Here is an 18,134-nt window from a genome sequence, read left to right on the forward strand (position 1 = left end):
CCCTGCAGCTTTGTTATAATTCATAAGATTAAACTGGAATTGTTTCATTCCTCAACACAACCAGTTCTCATTTATGGACATAGTGCAACAAATGATGTCCAAATGATATGTGATCCACTAAAACGTGCACGTGCTTGTGTACGAATGGTAAATATTGCATGTGGGTGCTTTGCATCTGGTGGAAATGCAACAGTAGCTAATTACTAGTACGAAAAAGGGTCACGCAGAGGGTGGAGCCAAATCCGTGAATGGCAGTTGTTTCAATGGCCGATTGTCCAAAGGAACAAGAGACAACATAGTCTCATTATTGAAGGTCAGTGGCTAGAAAAGGTTAGCAAAGGTTCACCAGTGAACAGCCCTTTGTGGCGCGCCTGCCACGGCCTCGCACGGAATTTATTCACACGAGCTTTGATACAAAACTCAACTGTGCTTTAGTAAAGAGAAGTGCAAATCCTGCAGAGTGTTCTTTGGCAAGTAATTGTTGTTTTTCTGGAGCCGTTGTGCATTTGAGTCTATTTGCACATTTTAATGAAGCCGGTGCGATGCCAGGAAAGGATCCTGAGTCTTGCATTATTTTTTTCATTCGAGTTACGTTTTGTTCCAGGTTTTACATTCGGGGGAACATCTTGACACGGACAGGCCCATCTCTATGAAAGCACCTATAGATATATGATGTCAGAGGAGAGCAAATACAATCTACTGGGGGTCAGAAGCGCTCTGTATCAAAATATCCTTGGATAACAATGGTGCCCTTTGTGAGTCCGTGGTCACTGGGTCAGATTTAGGCAATATGAAGCTACTCACTGTGTCTCGAACATCTGGATGCTGCATCTGGACCCATTATACGTCTGACAAACACAGAATTGTCTCCCACCAAACCCAGTCATGTCCTCATCGCCATTGTTTGTTTTCACTCTTCTCTCCCAGAGTCAGTTTAAAGTCAATGTTCTTGTCTTCCATTCATGATCCGAGCAGTTGACAGTTCACTCGCATGTTTGAGGAGAAACATCCACAAATTTATTGAGCTGAATGCTTTTTCATTAAACACATTTCAATGGCTGCAGGACAAGCGGAAATGTGAAAGAGGGGGAGAATGAAGCAGCTGAGTACCACTCTGATTTAGCTCAAATTGACATGAAGTGAAGGTCAGTGCACGAAAAAGTCACTCATAAAGGTATTTACAAAGCATTTTTAAAAGCCGCTCCATCAAAGGTGATTCAGGGAACACAAATGATATAAATCAAAGTATCGCTGAGCTTGATCGACTTAATCAGCCGCCATGGGTTTGATTATTTCTTCCACGAATTTGCGGCTTCTGTGAAATTCTGTGAAAACGCTGATTTGTGGTCACTAATGAGTCATCTCCCTACTTAGCGGACCTATTGAACTATTTCCTGTTTACCATTTCATGTCTGTTTGCTTTTCTCAGGACGACCTTATATGGAATCGCCGCCAGCGCTCCAAAGCAATGTTATTACAACATTTACATCAGTGCTAATATTTAGTACTTTAACTCTGGATTAAGCAGGAAAAAAAAAACAAAAAAACATCCATGTGAAAGAATAACCTTGTTCTTCTCAGAGACTAGAAAGTAAAGTACTTGACCTATAACACTCAGCCGAGCAATTTCTGCACCTGAAAGCCTTGACAAAAGAATAAGCATGAATATTTCACAAGAACTGACCAGCAGTGAAAGTCCTGTGGCGTCTGATGAAACTGCACCTTGACAACTTCCCTTCCCATAACTGGTGGGGGGGAGTGAGGTACTTATTATAGTGACATTAAATAACACTTGCATAACTCTGCTTATTTGTTACAGCTGAGGGAATAGGCTAATGTGTATTCTCTCGTGTGAAGATGGAGGAGGCCATTTAGGAGATACTGAATTTAGTGCACAGGAGGAAATCTGAGATACACGGCATCTAAAGGTTGTTTGGTGAAGTGCACCTCTCTCTCTCTTTTCTGTTTCCTGTTTGGAGCATTTTACATCAAAGCAGCACAGTTAATACCACTAGAATTACTGCACTGTGTTTGTATGCCTACGCTTGACCAGTGCTGTTGCCATGTTCATATTTCTAATTTGACATTTCCGAGATTCATATAAGGTCACTTTAACCTTTGACCTTTAAACAAATGAAATATGATCACTTTATTTTTGAGTCCAAGTGACAACTGATCAAAGGTTAAAGAAATTCCCTTAAGCACTGTTGAGATATCGTTCAAGAGGCGAATTCAAGATGTTTTTTTGAGGCCACTGTGACCTTTGACGACCAAAATCTAATCAGATCATCCGAGGAATATTTTTACCAAATTTGAAAAAATCCCTCAAGTTATTCTTCAGATATCCCATTTAGGGGAATGGGATTGAAAGACGGACGAACAACCCCAAAACATAATGCCTCCGGCCATTGGCAGTCATCAGCGCTGAGCCATAAAAAATAACAAAAGTTTATTTGAGTTATTATAGTAATTTATGTAATTCATGAGCTGGAGCCAAGATGCCAACCTAGCTACGGGACAAACTCCATAGAGTCAGATTAGGTCACTGATAACAGCCTTCTCACGTGTTTAGCTGTGAGACTTTTGAAGCTTCACTGTTTTTGTGTGTGTTCATACTGAATGATCCTGCATATTATATATACACAAAATATTTCTAGATTTACGAAAATCTTACACTTGCAAATTGCATGTGGGTCAATGTGAACAAGACCTTAAACAAATATGCACAATATATTCCTACAGTTGTTGAGCTCAAACTTGACCTCCATTTTTACATGCACATAAAAGGTGATTTGCTGCTACGAAATTATTTAACATCACTTTACAAGCGTTGAATATTAGAAACCTTTATCTGTCTCCCTATTTTTCCATCTGATAGTTCTAAAAAGAACAATTCAAGTTATTATTTGTCTACTTCTTTCTACCAAAGATTTTTTCTCTGATTCTGAATTTAAATATTATCTCTAGTATTTTTCTTTAGTGCATTTAAAAGGACCTTTAAAAGGATATAAATCTTATAGCTGTCATATTTTTTATATATTTAAGAAAGTAACAGTATTCTGCTGATGCTTCTTGGGCTTAGAATTCTACAACATTCGCTTTAAAAAATAAAATGCTCAGCCAACATTTTCTGTGATAAGGTCTTTTCATCAGTCCCAATCAATTCTGAGCCAACATAACAACTGCAGCATAAAACCGTCCCACCACAAGAGCCGGGTATATATTATTTAGAAACATCAGAGTCGAGGGGAAAATAACAGCCATCTCATAATGGGATGAAAGTGGTTGTTAATAATATGCAGTGACATGTGAAGACAGAGAATTAGCAAAAACTCGAATCGCAAACGTGTGTTTGAGATACAAGGGACGATTGAGTCTTTGGTGTTATTTAAAATTATCTGGTGATTTCCAGGAGGAAGAGGAAATCAAAAACTCCCTTAATGTAAGGGAACATTTCTGAAACATTTCTGTGGTTATCGTTTGAGATTTGCCAGTAAACGATTTTAAGTGGAAATTGTGAATGAAAGTACATGTCGGATTAAAGCACAGAGACAAATTACTGAGTTCCTTTAATAAAAAAAAAAAAAAATCGAGAGTGAAAGTTGTGCATTTCTCGTCTCAACTGTCAAAAATCCACACCACAGATATAAAACCAGTTCTGACGTCATCTAAGCACTGGCCGCGTCATTCCCCTTAATGGAAAACATTGCTTAACATTTTCCTCTCATTTCCCGGTGCTAGCCGGAGATCTTACCAGGGCAGTAAAAAGCGTGTTTGTTTACGGGAATCGCAACTGAGTGGATGAACGTTTATTTGGAGGTGCTAAAGACGATATGATTTGCATCCTCAACGGAAAAAACTTGCCCTCGAGTGTTTGTGCGACTGTAACTTTTTGTCGCTGCGTCATTCCCCCTTTTACTTACATGTCACAACTTATTCCACCCTCCGTTTCGCTCCGTACCAACATCCTCCTCTCGCTTCCACATCTTTCTTTTCATCAGATTTCTTCCAATAATCACTAATTTTCCTTCCTCTGTGGAATAATTCCCTCTCTGTCTGGCCACTTCTTGGTGTTAACGCAGTACTGCCTGCAACACAAAAAAATTACACACATTCCTTTCCCATGAGGCCACGAGTGGACTCATGCCATAGGCCCCTGTGCACTGTATGTACTGCTGTAACAGTGTCTGAGAGGGAGAGAGAGAGAGAGAGAGAGAGAGAGAGAGAGAGAGAGAGAGAGAGAGGAGAACCAGACAGTCAGTGACACAGAGACACACAATGAGGAGAAATCAGTATCCTTGTCCCAGTTAACCTCCTGAGCTCGGAGTCAGGGCGACCTGAGCCGGCAGCTGATGGCAGTGCGCCACAGCGAGCCCACGGTGTGACCCATCTGTGCCTGGTATTAAAGCCGGCTCACACCCCAGGGCCGGAGCCACCACGCCGAGAAATAGCTGCACAGACACGGGCCGAGTCCTGAGGGGGCCGACATGTCACCCACTGGGCTGACAACGGCAGCTTGGTTAACACAAACACACGCTTTAAACACTCGCACCGAAAACTCTCACAAATGCAAGTAAAGCACAGGGGGGGAAAACAGAATGGAAAAAATACACAAATTGGGTGTGTAGATATTACTTGTTGCTCCGCTTTGTATAAACACTTGAGTTACACTTTTCCATGTGAGCACACAACACAGCTGCACCTTATTCTTAAAAACAGTGTGATACACACTTGGCTGTGATGTTATTCTCCCTCTCTGAACTTATTTGAAGCTCTGGCTGGACATTGTTCTGTGTTTACATCCTGTTGTGTCGAACTCTGTGTGTATGTGCTGCGTTTGTCCGTGTGTGTGTGCAAGGGTCAGAGCTGGAGCTCAGCAGTAATGTGTATTATATTCATTATGTGTATTGTGCTGTTCCATGCTTTGCCATCAGGACCCCTCGGCGTAAGAAAGACCTGCCTGAGGAGATAAGGCTTTTTTAATTCACTTCTAAAAAAAAACATTTTTATTGACTTGCTTTCGTGCGATGTCGTCTTTTCATTATTTTATTCATCTTTTTATTTTTATTGTCCTTTTGTGTGATCAAGTTTTAAAGTGAAGTATTCATTGAAGGCCACTTTGTTTGCCTCCATCTCAACGCTGTTGTCTGGCTTACATGTCACACTGCATCTTGCCGATTTCTCTTTCTCACTCTAAACACAGTTTATTATTATCGTTATCAGTGCAACAGGTCATTCAGGGAGTTGTGCATCGTTGAGTGTGTGTTTGTTAGTGTTCGCAGCAGTTCTACCAGGTGGCCCTGTGTTTGTATTATAACTGTTCCAGTCTGGTTGTGCTGGATTGCAAAACACTCAAGTTAAGAGTTGTAATCTCCTCACGTTCAAGTAGAAATCTGCCTGTGTCCCGCACTGGACTGGTAACTTGACCTCGGTGTGGGAGGACTCCAGTCTCCACCAATCCACCCCAGCCCCACACACCTGTTCCTCCTCTGGCCGGTAGAGGTCGTAGCCTAGCAGCCGCTGTGTGGACGGGAGCGCGTGGATGGATCCGTCCGTGTGCGCTCCCACATGACAAAGCTACAGCGCGTCTGGAAAAACCAGGGACTGAGCACTGTGCGCCTTTTTGTGTTTTTTGGAGGGAGAAGAAACCCCCTCGACATAAGAGAGTGTTAGAGCAGTTTGTGCAGATATCACCGGGGCAGTCCGCTCTCTGCTTCTCCAAGTGAACTTTACAGGGATGTGGTAGTGTCGGAGCATCACCGCCACAGTGTTAAAGTGAGAGCAGGACGCGTGGTGAAGAGCGAACCTCGGCAGAGACGCGCTCCTCTTCTTTAGCCACTACTTTTTATTGGGTTTTACGCACAAGAGAAATACACAAGGATAGACAAGAGGGGGAGAGAGGGAGAGAGAGAGAGAGAGAGTGTGTGCGCAGGACAGAGAGAGGCAGATAGAAAGAGGGAGGAGGGAAAAGAGAGAGAGCGAGCGACCAAGAGAGAGAGAGAATTCGCACGGGTTTTTGGAGCTACGCTTTCATGCCGTCAGTCTTGCGGACTCTGAGATGGACGTCAGATTTTATCCAGCTCCCCCTGCAAGCGTGGGTTCATGTACTTTACCGACTGACTCCGGTTTGGACTATTACCACACCAACAAGGTAAACAACCGATCTCTACTTTACACGGTCAGATGTGCAGCCCATAGTGTGATGATGGTGATGATGGGGGTGCTGGGGATGATGCATGCGTGCACAAGTATGGGTTTGCACATGTGGGGCCCATGTACCGGAGCGATTTAGTGAGGATAGTGCTGCGCGCTCCGCTCCCTGTGGATGAAGGAGTGTGCCACGAGTCGACACAACTTTTCTTCTAACGAGCCGATCTTCGTAAACTCTGAAGAAAAAAAAAAACTAAACACCAATGACACCTGTTCTGGGCTCGTGCACGCGCATTTTCCTTAGCTTTAATTATACCTTGTCAGTTTGTCCACCTGGATAAATGATAGGTGTGCCTTGCGCAGAGTTGCACCCTTCTCTCCAGAGCACCGAACAACCTGGAGTCCCAATGGACGCGTGTGAATATTCATGTGTTTAAATGACAACGTGTGCAACAGCTACATGTTTCACTTGTTATTTAAACCTTTGCCGAGCAAAGTACGCACGGAACACAAGACTCTTATCTGACGCGCACAGCTTCCCACATGGGTACATTTGTCCAATAAACAATTAATCAAGGTTAACGTCGTGGTAACAGCGTGCTGTGTGTGTCGGGCTGTTTGCGATGCTCCTGTATATATATTGTATATATATCTTGAGCATTCTATAATACACAAGTCTACGTTTTCATTTGTCTTATTTTGTCTCATCGCTTGTCACAAGTGTCTCCGCGAAATAGAGGCTCATCCTCACACGCTTGTTCTTCGTTTGTCTTTTTGCGCATAAATCTAATCTCATCACATTATAACTTTTTTAAGAATGAATTATTCATCGGCAGCTCAGAAAGAAACCCTTCCTAATGGGAAAGAATTAACGAGTTAGACATTGACGTTTCTTCATCTTTTATGCTCTCATGAAAACCTGGCTAAAGCTGCCGAATGCTCATGCGTATTTACGCACGAAATGTCGATGTAACCTCTGACACTGTAATTTAAGAGAGAAAAATTGTGCCGATAATTGATTTCAGCTGAAAAGCGTCTATTTGAAGTATCACATGTACATTTTCCATCAGTGCCCTTTGGGTGAAGCTAAATATTGTTGAGTGTCCTGAATTATTCAGTTATTGATATTCCTGTTGAATTTAGGCCAGCTGTAAATAAATCATACCTCACTGTAAAAACACCTTTCATGCCCAGCGACAGTGCTGACTGTGGCCTTTTTATGGCAAATCTTTTTAGACAAATGGCAGATAGACAAACCTGCCCGAATAGTTCTGCTGAAGATTACAAGTCACGGGCAACGAGGCTGGTTTCTTTTTCTGTGGTCAATGTAAAACTTGTGTAAACATTTCTGGCCAGAGCTGGAAGGAGGCATTCAAAGCGGTTTGCTTGCCTTAGCACCTGGAGGGAGGCCAGCAGGCAGTTAACATTTGCTGATGACAAAATGAAACATTATAGCACAGTACAAAATTTGAATTGTTAATCCCCCCCATACACACAGTCACCTGCATGTACTGTACACACACACACACACACACAAACCCACACACACACAGGCAGCTGCACATGCACACTCTCTACCATACCCATAATCATACGTACACACTTGTTTGTTCTCTGCATGAGTCTGTGTAAGTACTGCACATATACACACACACACACACACACACACACACACACACACAAATACACACACACACACACACACAAATACACACAGCAGCTGCAGATGTATATTTAAGATCACAATGGAACCTGTCTCTCTGTCTCTCTGTCTCTCTGTCTCTCTCTCTCTCTCTCTCTCTCTCTCTCTCTCTCTCTCTCTCGCTCTCTCTCGCTCTCTGTCTCTCTCTCTCTGTGTCTCTCTGTGTCTCTCTCGCTCTCTCTCGCTCTCTCTCTCTCTCTCTCTCTCTCTCTCTCTCTCAGACTAAGACAGTATCCCATCACAGTGGACTGTACTAGTTATCATGATTCAGGCAGCGTAGAGGTTGTTGGCCCGGTACGAAGCCGGTTTAGGTTTCAAGGACAGAATCGTATAACATTGTCATGACAGAAGTAACAGCTGTGACTAAGATGTAAAGTGACACATTATCTTTATTGTGCTGCTGCTGCAACACATAACTGTTGAATAGTGATACAGGAGCTTAATGTGACATTTTGGCAATAGTTCATCTTTATGGCGGTCCCATTTCAAGAGGAGGATGGAGTTGACCCCCCCCCCCCCCGGAGGAGCACGGTGCTCGTAGTGCTGCAGTGGGCTCATGCTGCTTCACTTGCGGCTTGTAAAGATTATATATAAAACATGTTATCTATTTATATCCACAGACATTATGAAGCCAGTTATGATTATTACTTGCATGTTTTTTTTTTTATATTATTAGTATTTAGCTGGAAATTGGAAAGATGTTTGCAAATATCAGTTTTTTCACATTTTAATTGTTGTCACAAATTGCAATTGACAGGTTGAAATGATTCCAAAAGGCAGAGCTGAGCACATGAACAGACTCAAACACTTTATGTAAGGCTTCCTGAAAAGATCAACATCTAAAACAAGCACACTTTACTGTAGGTGTGTTTCCAGCCCGTGTGAAACTCACTAGTCAGATTATGCATTATTATACACACCAACCAGGAAGTTAGCGTAATGCTAAGTAGGACACACCATAAATAAAGGCCCATCACTTCCTGTTCTGTTGGTGTAAACTTAAAACATAACTATTTCTGAGAGGTGCTGTTGGGCTGTGTGATAAAGACTGCACGTGTGTGTGTGTTTGTGTGTTTGTGTGCGTGCACGTATGCTTGGATCCTGTTTTCTACCTGAAGGGGTTAAGAAAAGAGGAACGTAAAGAATGTGAAAGCCGAAAACTGGTCGGAGCTGATCAACGACATTGAGACTGATGATTGATTGATGCGTAGCAGGATTATGGATCACACTGACAGACGTCAATACTACAGACCGAATGCACTTGACCTTTGAATTTAGGCAGTGGCTCCCGAGCAATTAGACGTAAAACCTCCGTCTGTAGGCAGTACGAAGAAAGACTGAAATCGTACCTGCACTTCAACCAATTCATCGGTCGCAGGAAAACAAAATCTGCACGGTATTCCTTCAAGTTATCAATAAACAATATCCCTAGTGCAATTTGGTTTAACTAAATAGGACAATGCACTCTCTCTGTTTATAAGCAATAAACATGTGTTAAAAGTAAAAATGATTGTCTGCCATGGTGGTGGTTGAGCTGTGAGAAGCACACTGCGGTTTGCAAAAAGTCCACATTTGACTTTTTCATCATCTGTTTTACCAAAATGCAGCCACAAGGAGAACTTGTCAAACATTGTGTAGATCAGTTTAAAGCGGATTCTGAGTAAAGGTTCAGTAAACTTTACATAAGTAGGACCAAGTGATGTTTGACGATAGATGGGTGAGTCCAAGATATTAATTTTCATTGCTTCTTTTCACCTGAATGTAACCCTGGTGAGTCTGTCCAATGAGAATTTGTTCGGGTGTGAGTAGACTCGTCCTAAAGGAGACTACAGCCCGTAAATGCTTTAAATCAAAAGGTGATTGAGTTTAATGACTTTATGCTTTGATTTCCTTTTTAAATCCATTATCCGATTCACGGCCAAAAGACAAAACGATAGGGAGATTAAGGGAGAAAGGCCTTTGTGCTCGTCTACATTTCATTGTAAATTCCTTGATAAAACAACCACATTTCAGAACAATGCCAAAAAAACAACACATGAAGAAAGGCATTGATTTGTGTTTTGGTGTGAACCCCACGGCTCTGCCGCTCCATCCAACTTGCATTGTCCTGCACTTGCACAATCTCCGTGAGTCATCTTTACTTTTCGCCCAAGATTTCGTCTAATCTTTTTGAAGCCTCTCTGTATCTCTGCTGAGTGGGAGGCTTGTTTGTTCAGCGTACACTCAGCTGTGTATACCAGCGCTGAAGGCCACTTCTTCGCAAATGCCTGTTTTAGCAGGAGACTATTTGTCAAATGCATTATGACTTGTGCATACCCCCGGGCAGAATCACTCCGGTGAAATGAAGTTGGATAGATTACTGTTGCTGTTCCACTTTCTCCTCATCTCTCTTCCCCTCTAACAGCACAGTGCCCAAGAGAGAGGCTCTCATGTAATTACACTGTAGTTATACTGTAGGTTTATAATCCAATGGTTTGCAGATGTTATTCTTTACATAGCTGCAGCCGGTTCCAACGTACTGTACGTTATTTATATATGCCCAAGCTGTTTTCACCGCAGTGCGGTGCAAACATTTTATTGATATAGAGTTTGTGCAGTGGAATTTGTTACAGAAGTGATAGATTTATCAAAGCATTTCTGCTGTGTGTGTGTGCATGTGTGTGTGCAGTGCATACCTAATTATTAACATACCTTCGAGTATGTTGGAGCAGCATAACCCTCACTTATATAATGATCCTGATTTTCCTGTTACACTCTGCATTGCCCTATTGTATGTCTCTATATGAGTGAATGTAGCAGCAGACGTTTTTCCATCTAAAGAGCAGGTTTTGAAGAGCACGCACCCCTCCTCCTTTCAAGTGGTCCGTTCCATTTTCACCTCTATCTAAATCACTACATTAGTCATGGGATACTTCAAAGTATGGATGGACAAAAATATTCCCCTTGTTGAATTCTCAGAATGTGTTTTTTTTCTTCTCTCTCTCTCTCTCTCCCCTCAAAACATGACCGTAATAGAAACAGCAAAAAGAAGAGTTATTCCAGCAGTGCCTCATTCTGTACACACAGAGAAGTTAATTACATGGAGGCAAGCATTCTTGGGTCGACAGCGTGGACTTGGGGTTTTTCATTGTGCCCATTCATAACATTCTGCTGACTGGCCAGTCCGAGTTGCAATATCCCAACCGTTCTCACTGGGCAAATGTTAACCCATGCATGACTCAAGTGCAACACCAGAGGGGAAAAACGCAGTGTAAAGCTGCAGGGACTGGGGACACTCCAAAGTGGCGAGGTTATTGTACTAATCCCTTCACGGTCATTTAACTCAGAGCAAATAATAGTTAACATGATAAGAGGTCGTGCAATTAACATTATTTTCTGTATTTTTCAAAAGAAAAATCATTAACGCAGTCGACTTGGTGGAGTTATCTTTCTCTTTTTTCGGTCTAACCACTTCCTGGCATGATTCATAATCAAGTCTTTATGTCTCCCCCCCGCTTCTCCCCCTCTCTGCGTCGAACTTCTTCTCTCATTTACCTTCCCAGCAGCAATGTCAAAAGGTTATGGAGGGAAGCCGGACCGCCTGGGGCTGATTGTGTCTTTGAGTTAATGATAAGTAGCCACAGTGTTATTCTCTGGAGCAGCGCCGCTCAGATTGTGCTCCGTGCATACACCAGTACAGTGGGAGAAAACTGCACTATTTATGAAGCTTATGGCTTTTTGATTTAAAACCAAGGAAGAAGGAAACGACGGCTACGTTTAGAGCATTTTTCATCGGAATCAGATTTATATATGCAGCCACATGCAGAATTGCCTTAAATTTTGTAGATCTACATAATGTTGTAGACCTGGTTCCACCACTTCAGTGATACCATCATTTCTATGTGCGGGGGGGGGTATTTACAGGGCAGCGGTCTGCTCCACAGAACAGGTGAATGGATACAGTTCAGTCCATAACAGGGATTTAACACCATTGACTTCAGTTTAACCGACGGGATAGTGAAGGTGACAAAGCCTCGACCAGAGTCTGCAGCCCCCCCCCCCGCCCCCGTTTCTCAGCTCGGCACTTTATAACACACCAGACGTGACGCAGAGCTACTAGAGGTGTTAAGAGGGTCATAAGTCATGTATGGCTGAAAATAGATAGTATGGTTTATCCTTTCCTGGTTAGCTACTTAATCACTTAGGTCCATAGAAACTGGCTATTTATGTCCATGATGGATTGTGTTAACGACAGAGGATTCAGCCATGACAGTGCATGTTTTTTTTTAAACTCTTCCCGATACACTTTTGTGATATACCGCTCCTATCCAAATCGTACAGCTTCTGCGCTGTGATCTATCAGCCAGTCGAGTCGTTTCATTATGAGAAATGCTTTTAGGGTTGAGACCGATAGAGGGATCTCAGGTTCGGTGACACACGGCAAGCTGACGTGACGTGAGGCGCGGCCGCATCAGGACACGTCAGAGTAATTCCCGCTCTGACGTTGAATCGCAAATGGGAGCAGCCCAGCTCTGGCCCCAGACCGTGGCCCCTCATTAAATCACATTAACCCTAATTATAGTCACTGCCCCTTGAAACCCAACTGCTACAATCAGGCTCGACCCCCCCGGCTCCTCAGCTGGATGATGCCTGTGCGTTTCAGCCCCTGCACTTGTTGTAAAGGTGCCCCGATCTGCCCGGGCGTTAGCTTGTCTTCACCTCAGGAGGCCACTGGTAGCCGTCGCCTTCCCTGCCTGTCTGTCTCTCTCCCTGTTCGACTGTCTGCCCCCTCCCCCCCGCCCCCACCTCATCCTCCTACAGCGCCTACCCTCCTCAGCCCAGTTTCCTTGTGCTGTTTTATATTCAGTTCTTGATTGGTTGGGGGATGGGGTGGTGGAATAGCATTTCGAGAGGTTAGCTGGTTTGTGCAGGGAGGGGGATTTGATTTGGTTTGTGTGTAAAGAGAGAGGGAAAGAGAGAGAGAGCGAGAGAGATAGAGAGAGGGGGGAGGTTTCAGATGGAGGGGAAAATGGAGAGACATTTTTAGGGGTACTTTATTTTTCAGATCGCCATTGAGACCGTAATGTCAGTCAACGATGTGGAAACCAAAATGAGCCTTGCCACCAGATGTGTTCCAGTCCAGATAGCGACTTGAAAGACAGACGTTTATTGTTTTAGTGCATTTGGTGTGGTTCAAGCCCAAACTGCATGAAATGCTGATTGATGGATTTCACTAAAGAATGTGTGTGTATGTGCGTGCATGCATGTGTATGAGAGAGAGAGAGAGGGAGAGAGAGATAGAGAGAGAGAGAGAGAGAGAGAGCGAGAAAGAGAGAGAGAGAGGCATCTGCTTCATGTGATTTATTTAACCATTTCTGTGCTCCGTCCTCTGCTCTGCCTGCTGATGAGAAGAGGAAACTGTATTCCAATGTGCTACAGTAGCATTTTAAACGCACATTTATTTTCTTTCCATCAGCGCTACAATATGAACGGGTCCAGTAATGTATTCCTTTGATTTCTGCAAAATGTGGCTTTGATTTTTCTCCTCAGACTAAGAAGAGTACCGTATAACATGCTTCAGTAGAGATAAGTAGATGGCAGAACACCGAGAAATGTTTAGCTCTACCGTATAGACTCAGTGGTTTGGCGGTAATGCACCTTGACGCTGGTTGCCACCCGTCAATAACCTGAACAAAGAGGAAGAAGAAGCGTGATAAAGAAAAGGCTCGACAGAAAGACACTATCTCACAGTTGTTGGCTCTGTTTTGAGTCAATACAAGCATCCAGACTGCTGTGACCTTCTGTTATGCAACTTTATATCTTTGGTTCACCGAGGGCACAAGTAAAGTTAGTGTTGTTGCCGACATTTAGCATCATCCACATGCATGTGGTTCAGACGGTAGGTCAGGAAGTGCGCGGCAACAGCAGCTTCAGTATCCCCACTGTGAACCGCGTGGCCTCAATTATAATTCCCCCCCCTTTTTAGTTGTTCCTGATTTTTTACCATTACGGTTGCCGCACGCCAACGTGGATCCAGCGAAGACAAAACATTTGCGTTGTGTTCTCCCGGCGAACGCGGGGAAAGCTGATCCTCATTAGGATAATTGCTTCATTTCATTCATAAACAAATAGACCACAAAGTGATTCTTCTCGAGATTATGAGCGTCGTTATTGGCCTTGGCAGATTTGTGTAAAGCAGGCTTTGGTACATAAATTAGCTCAATCATTGTATGAGAAAACCGTATCAACATTTCAAACAGAGCACAGACGGAGCTCATCATCTCTCACTTTCACACTCGCCACTCTGCAACGATCTTGCAGCTCATCCAACAATTTGTTTTTTCATACCGTCTCTCTGGGAACCGCATATTACAGCCTATGTTTTGGTACTATCGTGATTTTTTTCCTTCTTTTCAGTACAGGCGCTTCGTGTAGCGGTGCGAGGCCGCCGTTTAGTCTTTACACAGGAAATGAAACACTAAGGACGGAGTAGGGAGTGAAGGAGAGGGGGATGAGGGCAATTTCGAGGCACCTTGACAGTTTGGAGTGTGGACGTTTTGACAGCTCGTGGACTTGAATGCTCACATCTGTTGTGGGTGTCACAGCATTGGGAGGGACAGTGTCTCTCGCCGGTCACATTACCCATCGAAATGAACCATTCATCAATGGGTTTTTGTGCGGGACAGGATTCACTCTCCATGTTCAAAGACGTGTGCTTTGATTAGCCGATTGACAGCTGATTCAGGAACAGGTAATAAAGTCTAACATTATGTAAGAAGGAGAGGGAACTTGCCTGTCAGAGTTGCAACATGGCACATGGGATATTTGGGCTACATCCATACTACCACGTTTTCATTTTAAAACATTTTCAAAATAAAGCCAAACGAGCATCTTGGCTCCGGATCAGTTTTAATCCCTGTCCATACTAACATGCCTGAAAATGCAAATCACATGTACACACTCACGTACACTGGGTGTGCTTGTACTGGTATAAACAGGAAAGCAAGTCTGTGCTCGCATAAGAGCTTGTGTCCTACTCATGTCGGCCGTTGCAGCTAAATGCATAATTTAGCTGCACAACAGCTGTTAGCAAGGAAGGGGGTCATGTGATAGGAGCCGGGCGAATCAGCAAAGGTTACCTAAACCCAATCAACAAGCGGTTGTTTGAGTAGCTTAGTCACTGTTTCCAACGCTGCTCCACGGTTTCCAAACTAAAACTCCCGAGATGTGTGGACAGCAGGCGTCTCCGTATCGGAGTTAAAATGAAAACGTATTGTGGATGTAGCCTTGGTGGCGTTTCTGTCCCCTGGCTTTACTCTCACAGGGTGTTTCCTCAGAAAAGGATGGCGTGGTCCAACAGACTCCATATGCTGAACGTATAAAAGCGCTGATAAACACAGTGTCCGCGCTGTCGAAGAATGCAGCTGTTGGTCGTATTCGGAGAGGTTCGCAAGCCTGGGCAAACATGAACAGTTGTCTTAGCTTCCCGAGGTATGTCCTGTGCAAATAGAACTGGAGATGACTGGTTCAGGTCCGCACTCACAGACCAGCGGGCACACACACCCAGAGACAGACTCAAAAGGTAGACACACATATGCACGCATGCAGATTCAAGCATGTCCACACTCGCTCAGTGTAAATAAACACATGTGAGCATGCAGACCACAGAAATGCTGTGGGGTTGTTGTGCAGCAACAGCCTGGGTCCGCTGCCACGGTGATTACTGTATGCACAGAATATGTATCAGTGTTAACCAGGTGCAAACATTCCACACGTTGAACAAGCAGCAGAGTGTGATTACAGTCTCTGCTCTGGAAGAAGATTGTGTGGTCGAGACTTGTGTCGCCAGGTTGATCAGAAAGATAAGAAGCTTTGTTAGTTTAAATTTTTGTTTCACGCGTCTCGTTGTTTCCTTCTGTAATTGTCACAGTGACTTTATAGGCCAACAAATAAATAAATAAATAACAAACACACTAGAATGCCAATCTTAATTAATGTCGTCACACTGATTTAAACACAGCGACATTAGCAGTGTTGAAGATAAATCTATTGGAAATGTATTGGGGAACAGTTTTGAATATCAATCAATAGACGGACTCATGCTCCTGTAAAGTGAAAACTCTTGGAACTTGGCGTTGATTGGACAAAGCAACACAGAAATCATGGTGGGTTTACTCACTATTTACTTATAATTTATCATGAACAGATCAATATAACAAAAGAAAGCCAGTTAGTTGTATCCTCGAACTACAGAGCACACAGTAACTCCCCAGTTAAAAGTCCCCTTTAATTAAATACATAATAACACACACTCATAGTCCCGTAAATAAGGGGGTTTAAAAAAATCTAGATCCATGTATTATTTCCTTGGGAATTTGTAGAGATGTCAAGAAAATGGCCTCACAATGTTATAGAAAGTGATGGCAGCTGTAGCAAATAACTACAATCTCATTGATCATTATGAATAAAACCTGATAAATCAAAACCAAACCAAACTTTTTCAACACTTGCGCCCGCGATCGACGGCGGTTTGTCAATCGATCACGTTCGAGTTCTGTCGAAGGAAGTGAGTGAGCGGGTTGGTGAGGCCACGGAGGACTGGTCCTCTGCCATGTGCCGTTTGTCTGTGTGCGTCTCTGAGCCAAGTATGTGTGCGACTCCCCTCCCTATCACCACAAACCCACAGTGCCCCCAGGCCCCTTTTAGCCTCAGTCTAGTAAACCACCTCTGGAACTTTTGGGCTTTGTTCGTAAAATATTTTCTTTGTAGCTATGCCTTATGCTTTCCAGGAATTTTCTTCTGCTCTGCATGTTGATAGATGTTTTCAGTGAGGAACAGCAATAGATGAACTTACAATCTTCCTCTGCTCTGATTTGACCTTGTTTGCTTTGTTTTGTTTTTTTTAAATCTACACACACCCGTATGCAGAACAACGCTTCAGGAGCTTGATGTTACACTTCATTTTTTAAATTCCCCAACATTTCTCCGCCCTGTCTTCATGAATCATGGGTCTCCAGTAAGCTGCTCCTGCTCGGCTGCAGCTCTCAGTGTGTTGATCGGTATGTGATGTGTTGGTGCAGCTGAAACCGAGTGTGTTCGCTGTGCAAACACAGCGCTGCCGGCCCTCCTGGTTTCACTTAATCTTTGACACAAAGGCACTGGCATGTGGCTGGGCTCTCAGACAGGTTCAGCGACAGACAGAGGGAGAGAGAGGTGCAGATGTGTGTACAGAAAATATGGGATAATTAAAAGTTAATAGATTCACATTTTAACGCTTAACTTTTTTTATTTTTTTTTACTTTGGCCACATAGGAATTTAAGCTTTCGAGGGATTTCTGCTGCCTTTGAAGATCACAGTCAGTTATGAGCACTTCCTGAAACAAACATAGAAATGTGTGACTGATACCGAGCCTGGTGCTTTGGTCACCTCAAGACCTTTCTCCGGGGTGAACAGAGGCGTCCACGCTCCTGCCAGTCTGGATTTGATGATTTATTTGCCTGCCATCCCATAATTACCCACCGGGTAGAAGGGAGGACCTCTCTGAGATTATAGTTTGTCTTTGCAGTAAAAAAAAAAAAGGAAAAAAAAGCCAGAGAGACTTTAAAGGATTTGCCAGTAAGCGCTTTTAAAGGTCTTTTGATGTTTTATATCATGGAGTGAAACATTAATTGGAAATACTTGCTATCCGTGTAGTGATGGGAACAGTTCAGCGCAACCATCAGAAACATTTACGAAATAGAAAAACATCTTATTTATTTTTTATCCAAATTGTCGTGTTATCTGGAGCCGCGTTCTTAATTACTGCGATTCTGCTCATTTGTACTGAAACGTTAGCTCCTGGCGCAGCAGACAGTCGTTCTGCAAAGCTCCATATCTTTCTGATGCAGGAGCGTTTTCACGTCCGTCCACAAATCAAATGAATTTCCTACACATCAAAAGAATTGTTTCTGTGTTTGTTTGCTGATGTTTGTTTTGGGGGGGGGGGACACGGCTGGAGGCTGCGAGAACAAATCCAAAAATGAGAAGTGGTGACCTCTCCTCAGTGTTTGACAGGATTCTGCTGACACCAGCAGGCCGGAGAAAGGCGTCGGCTCCCGCTCCGTTTACACCAACTAATATTCCTTTAATTGACTTCAGACACTGTGTCGAGACTCGCTGATGAAGTTACAAATTGGCTGTAGCGGCCCGTTTCGCTGGAGCCGGAATCTACTTGTTGTTCCTCACGGTTTATGTTTGTTGTACTTTCTGCCACGCCGCATAATGACGCGCATGGGGGTGCGGGGGTGGGGGGATTGGAAGATT

At 43.5% G+C, this 18,134-nt stretch overlaps 1 protein-coding gene across 4 annotated transcripts in view; it reads left to right on the forward strand.

The window, feature by feature from the left end:
- The first annotated feature begins 5,738 nt into the window (after window positions 1–5,738).
- tox2 (TOX high mobility group box family member 2) overlaps window positions 5,739–18,134 on the forward strand; it is a 95,672-nt gene continuing 83,276 nt past the window's right edge. Inside the window, exon 1 of one of the 4 annotated variants that reach the window (XM_062405913.1) lies at window positions 5,739–6,151. In XM_062405913.1, the coding sequence (XP_062261897.1) occupies window positions 6,059–6,151 (93 nt within the window). In that variant the 5' untranslated portion in view covers window positions 5,739–6,058. The remainder of the gene's footprint in view (window positions 6,152–18,134) is intronic. The other 3 variants (XM_062405886.1, XM_062405929.1, XM_062405895.1) reach the window with 3 other exon arrangements.

Source organism: Platichthys flesus, chromosome 2 (genome assembly GCF_949316205.1).
Source record: "Platichthys flesus chromosome 2, fPlaFle2.1, whole genome shotgun sequence".
In the NCBI taxonomy this organism is placed as follows: domain Eukaryota; kingdom Metazoa; phylum Chordata; class Actinopteri; order Pleuronectiformes; family Pleuronectidae; genus Platichthys; species Platichthys flesus.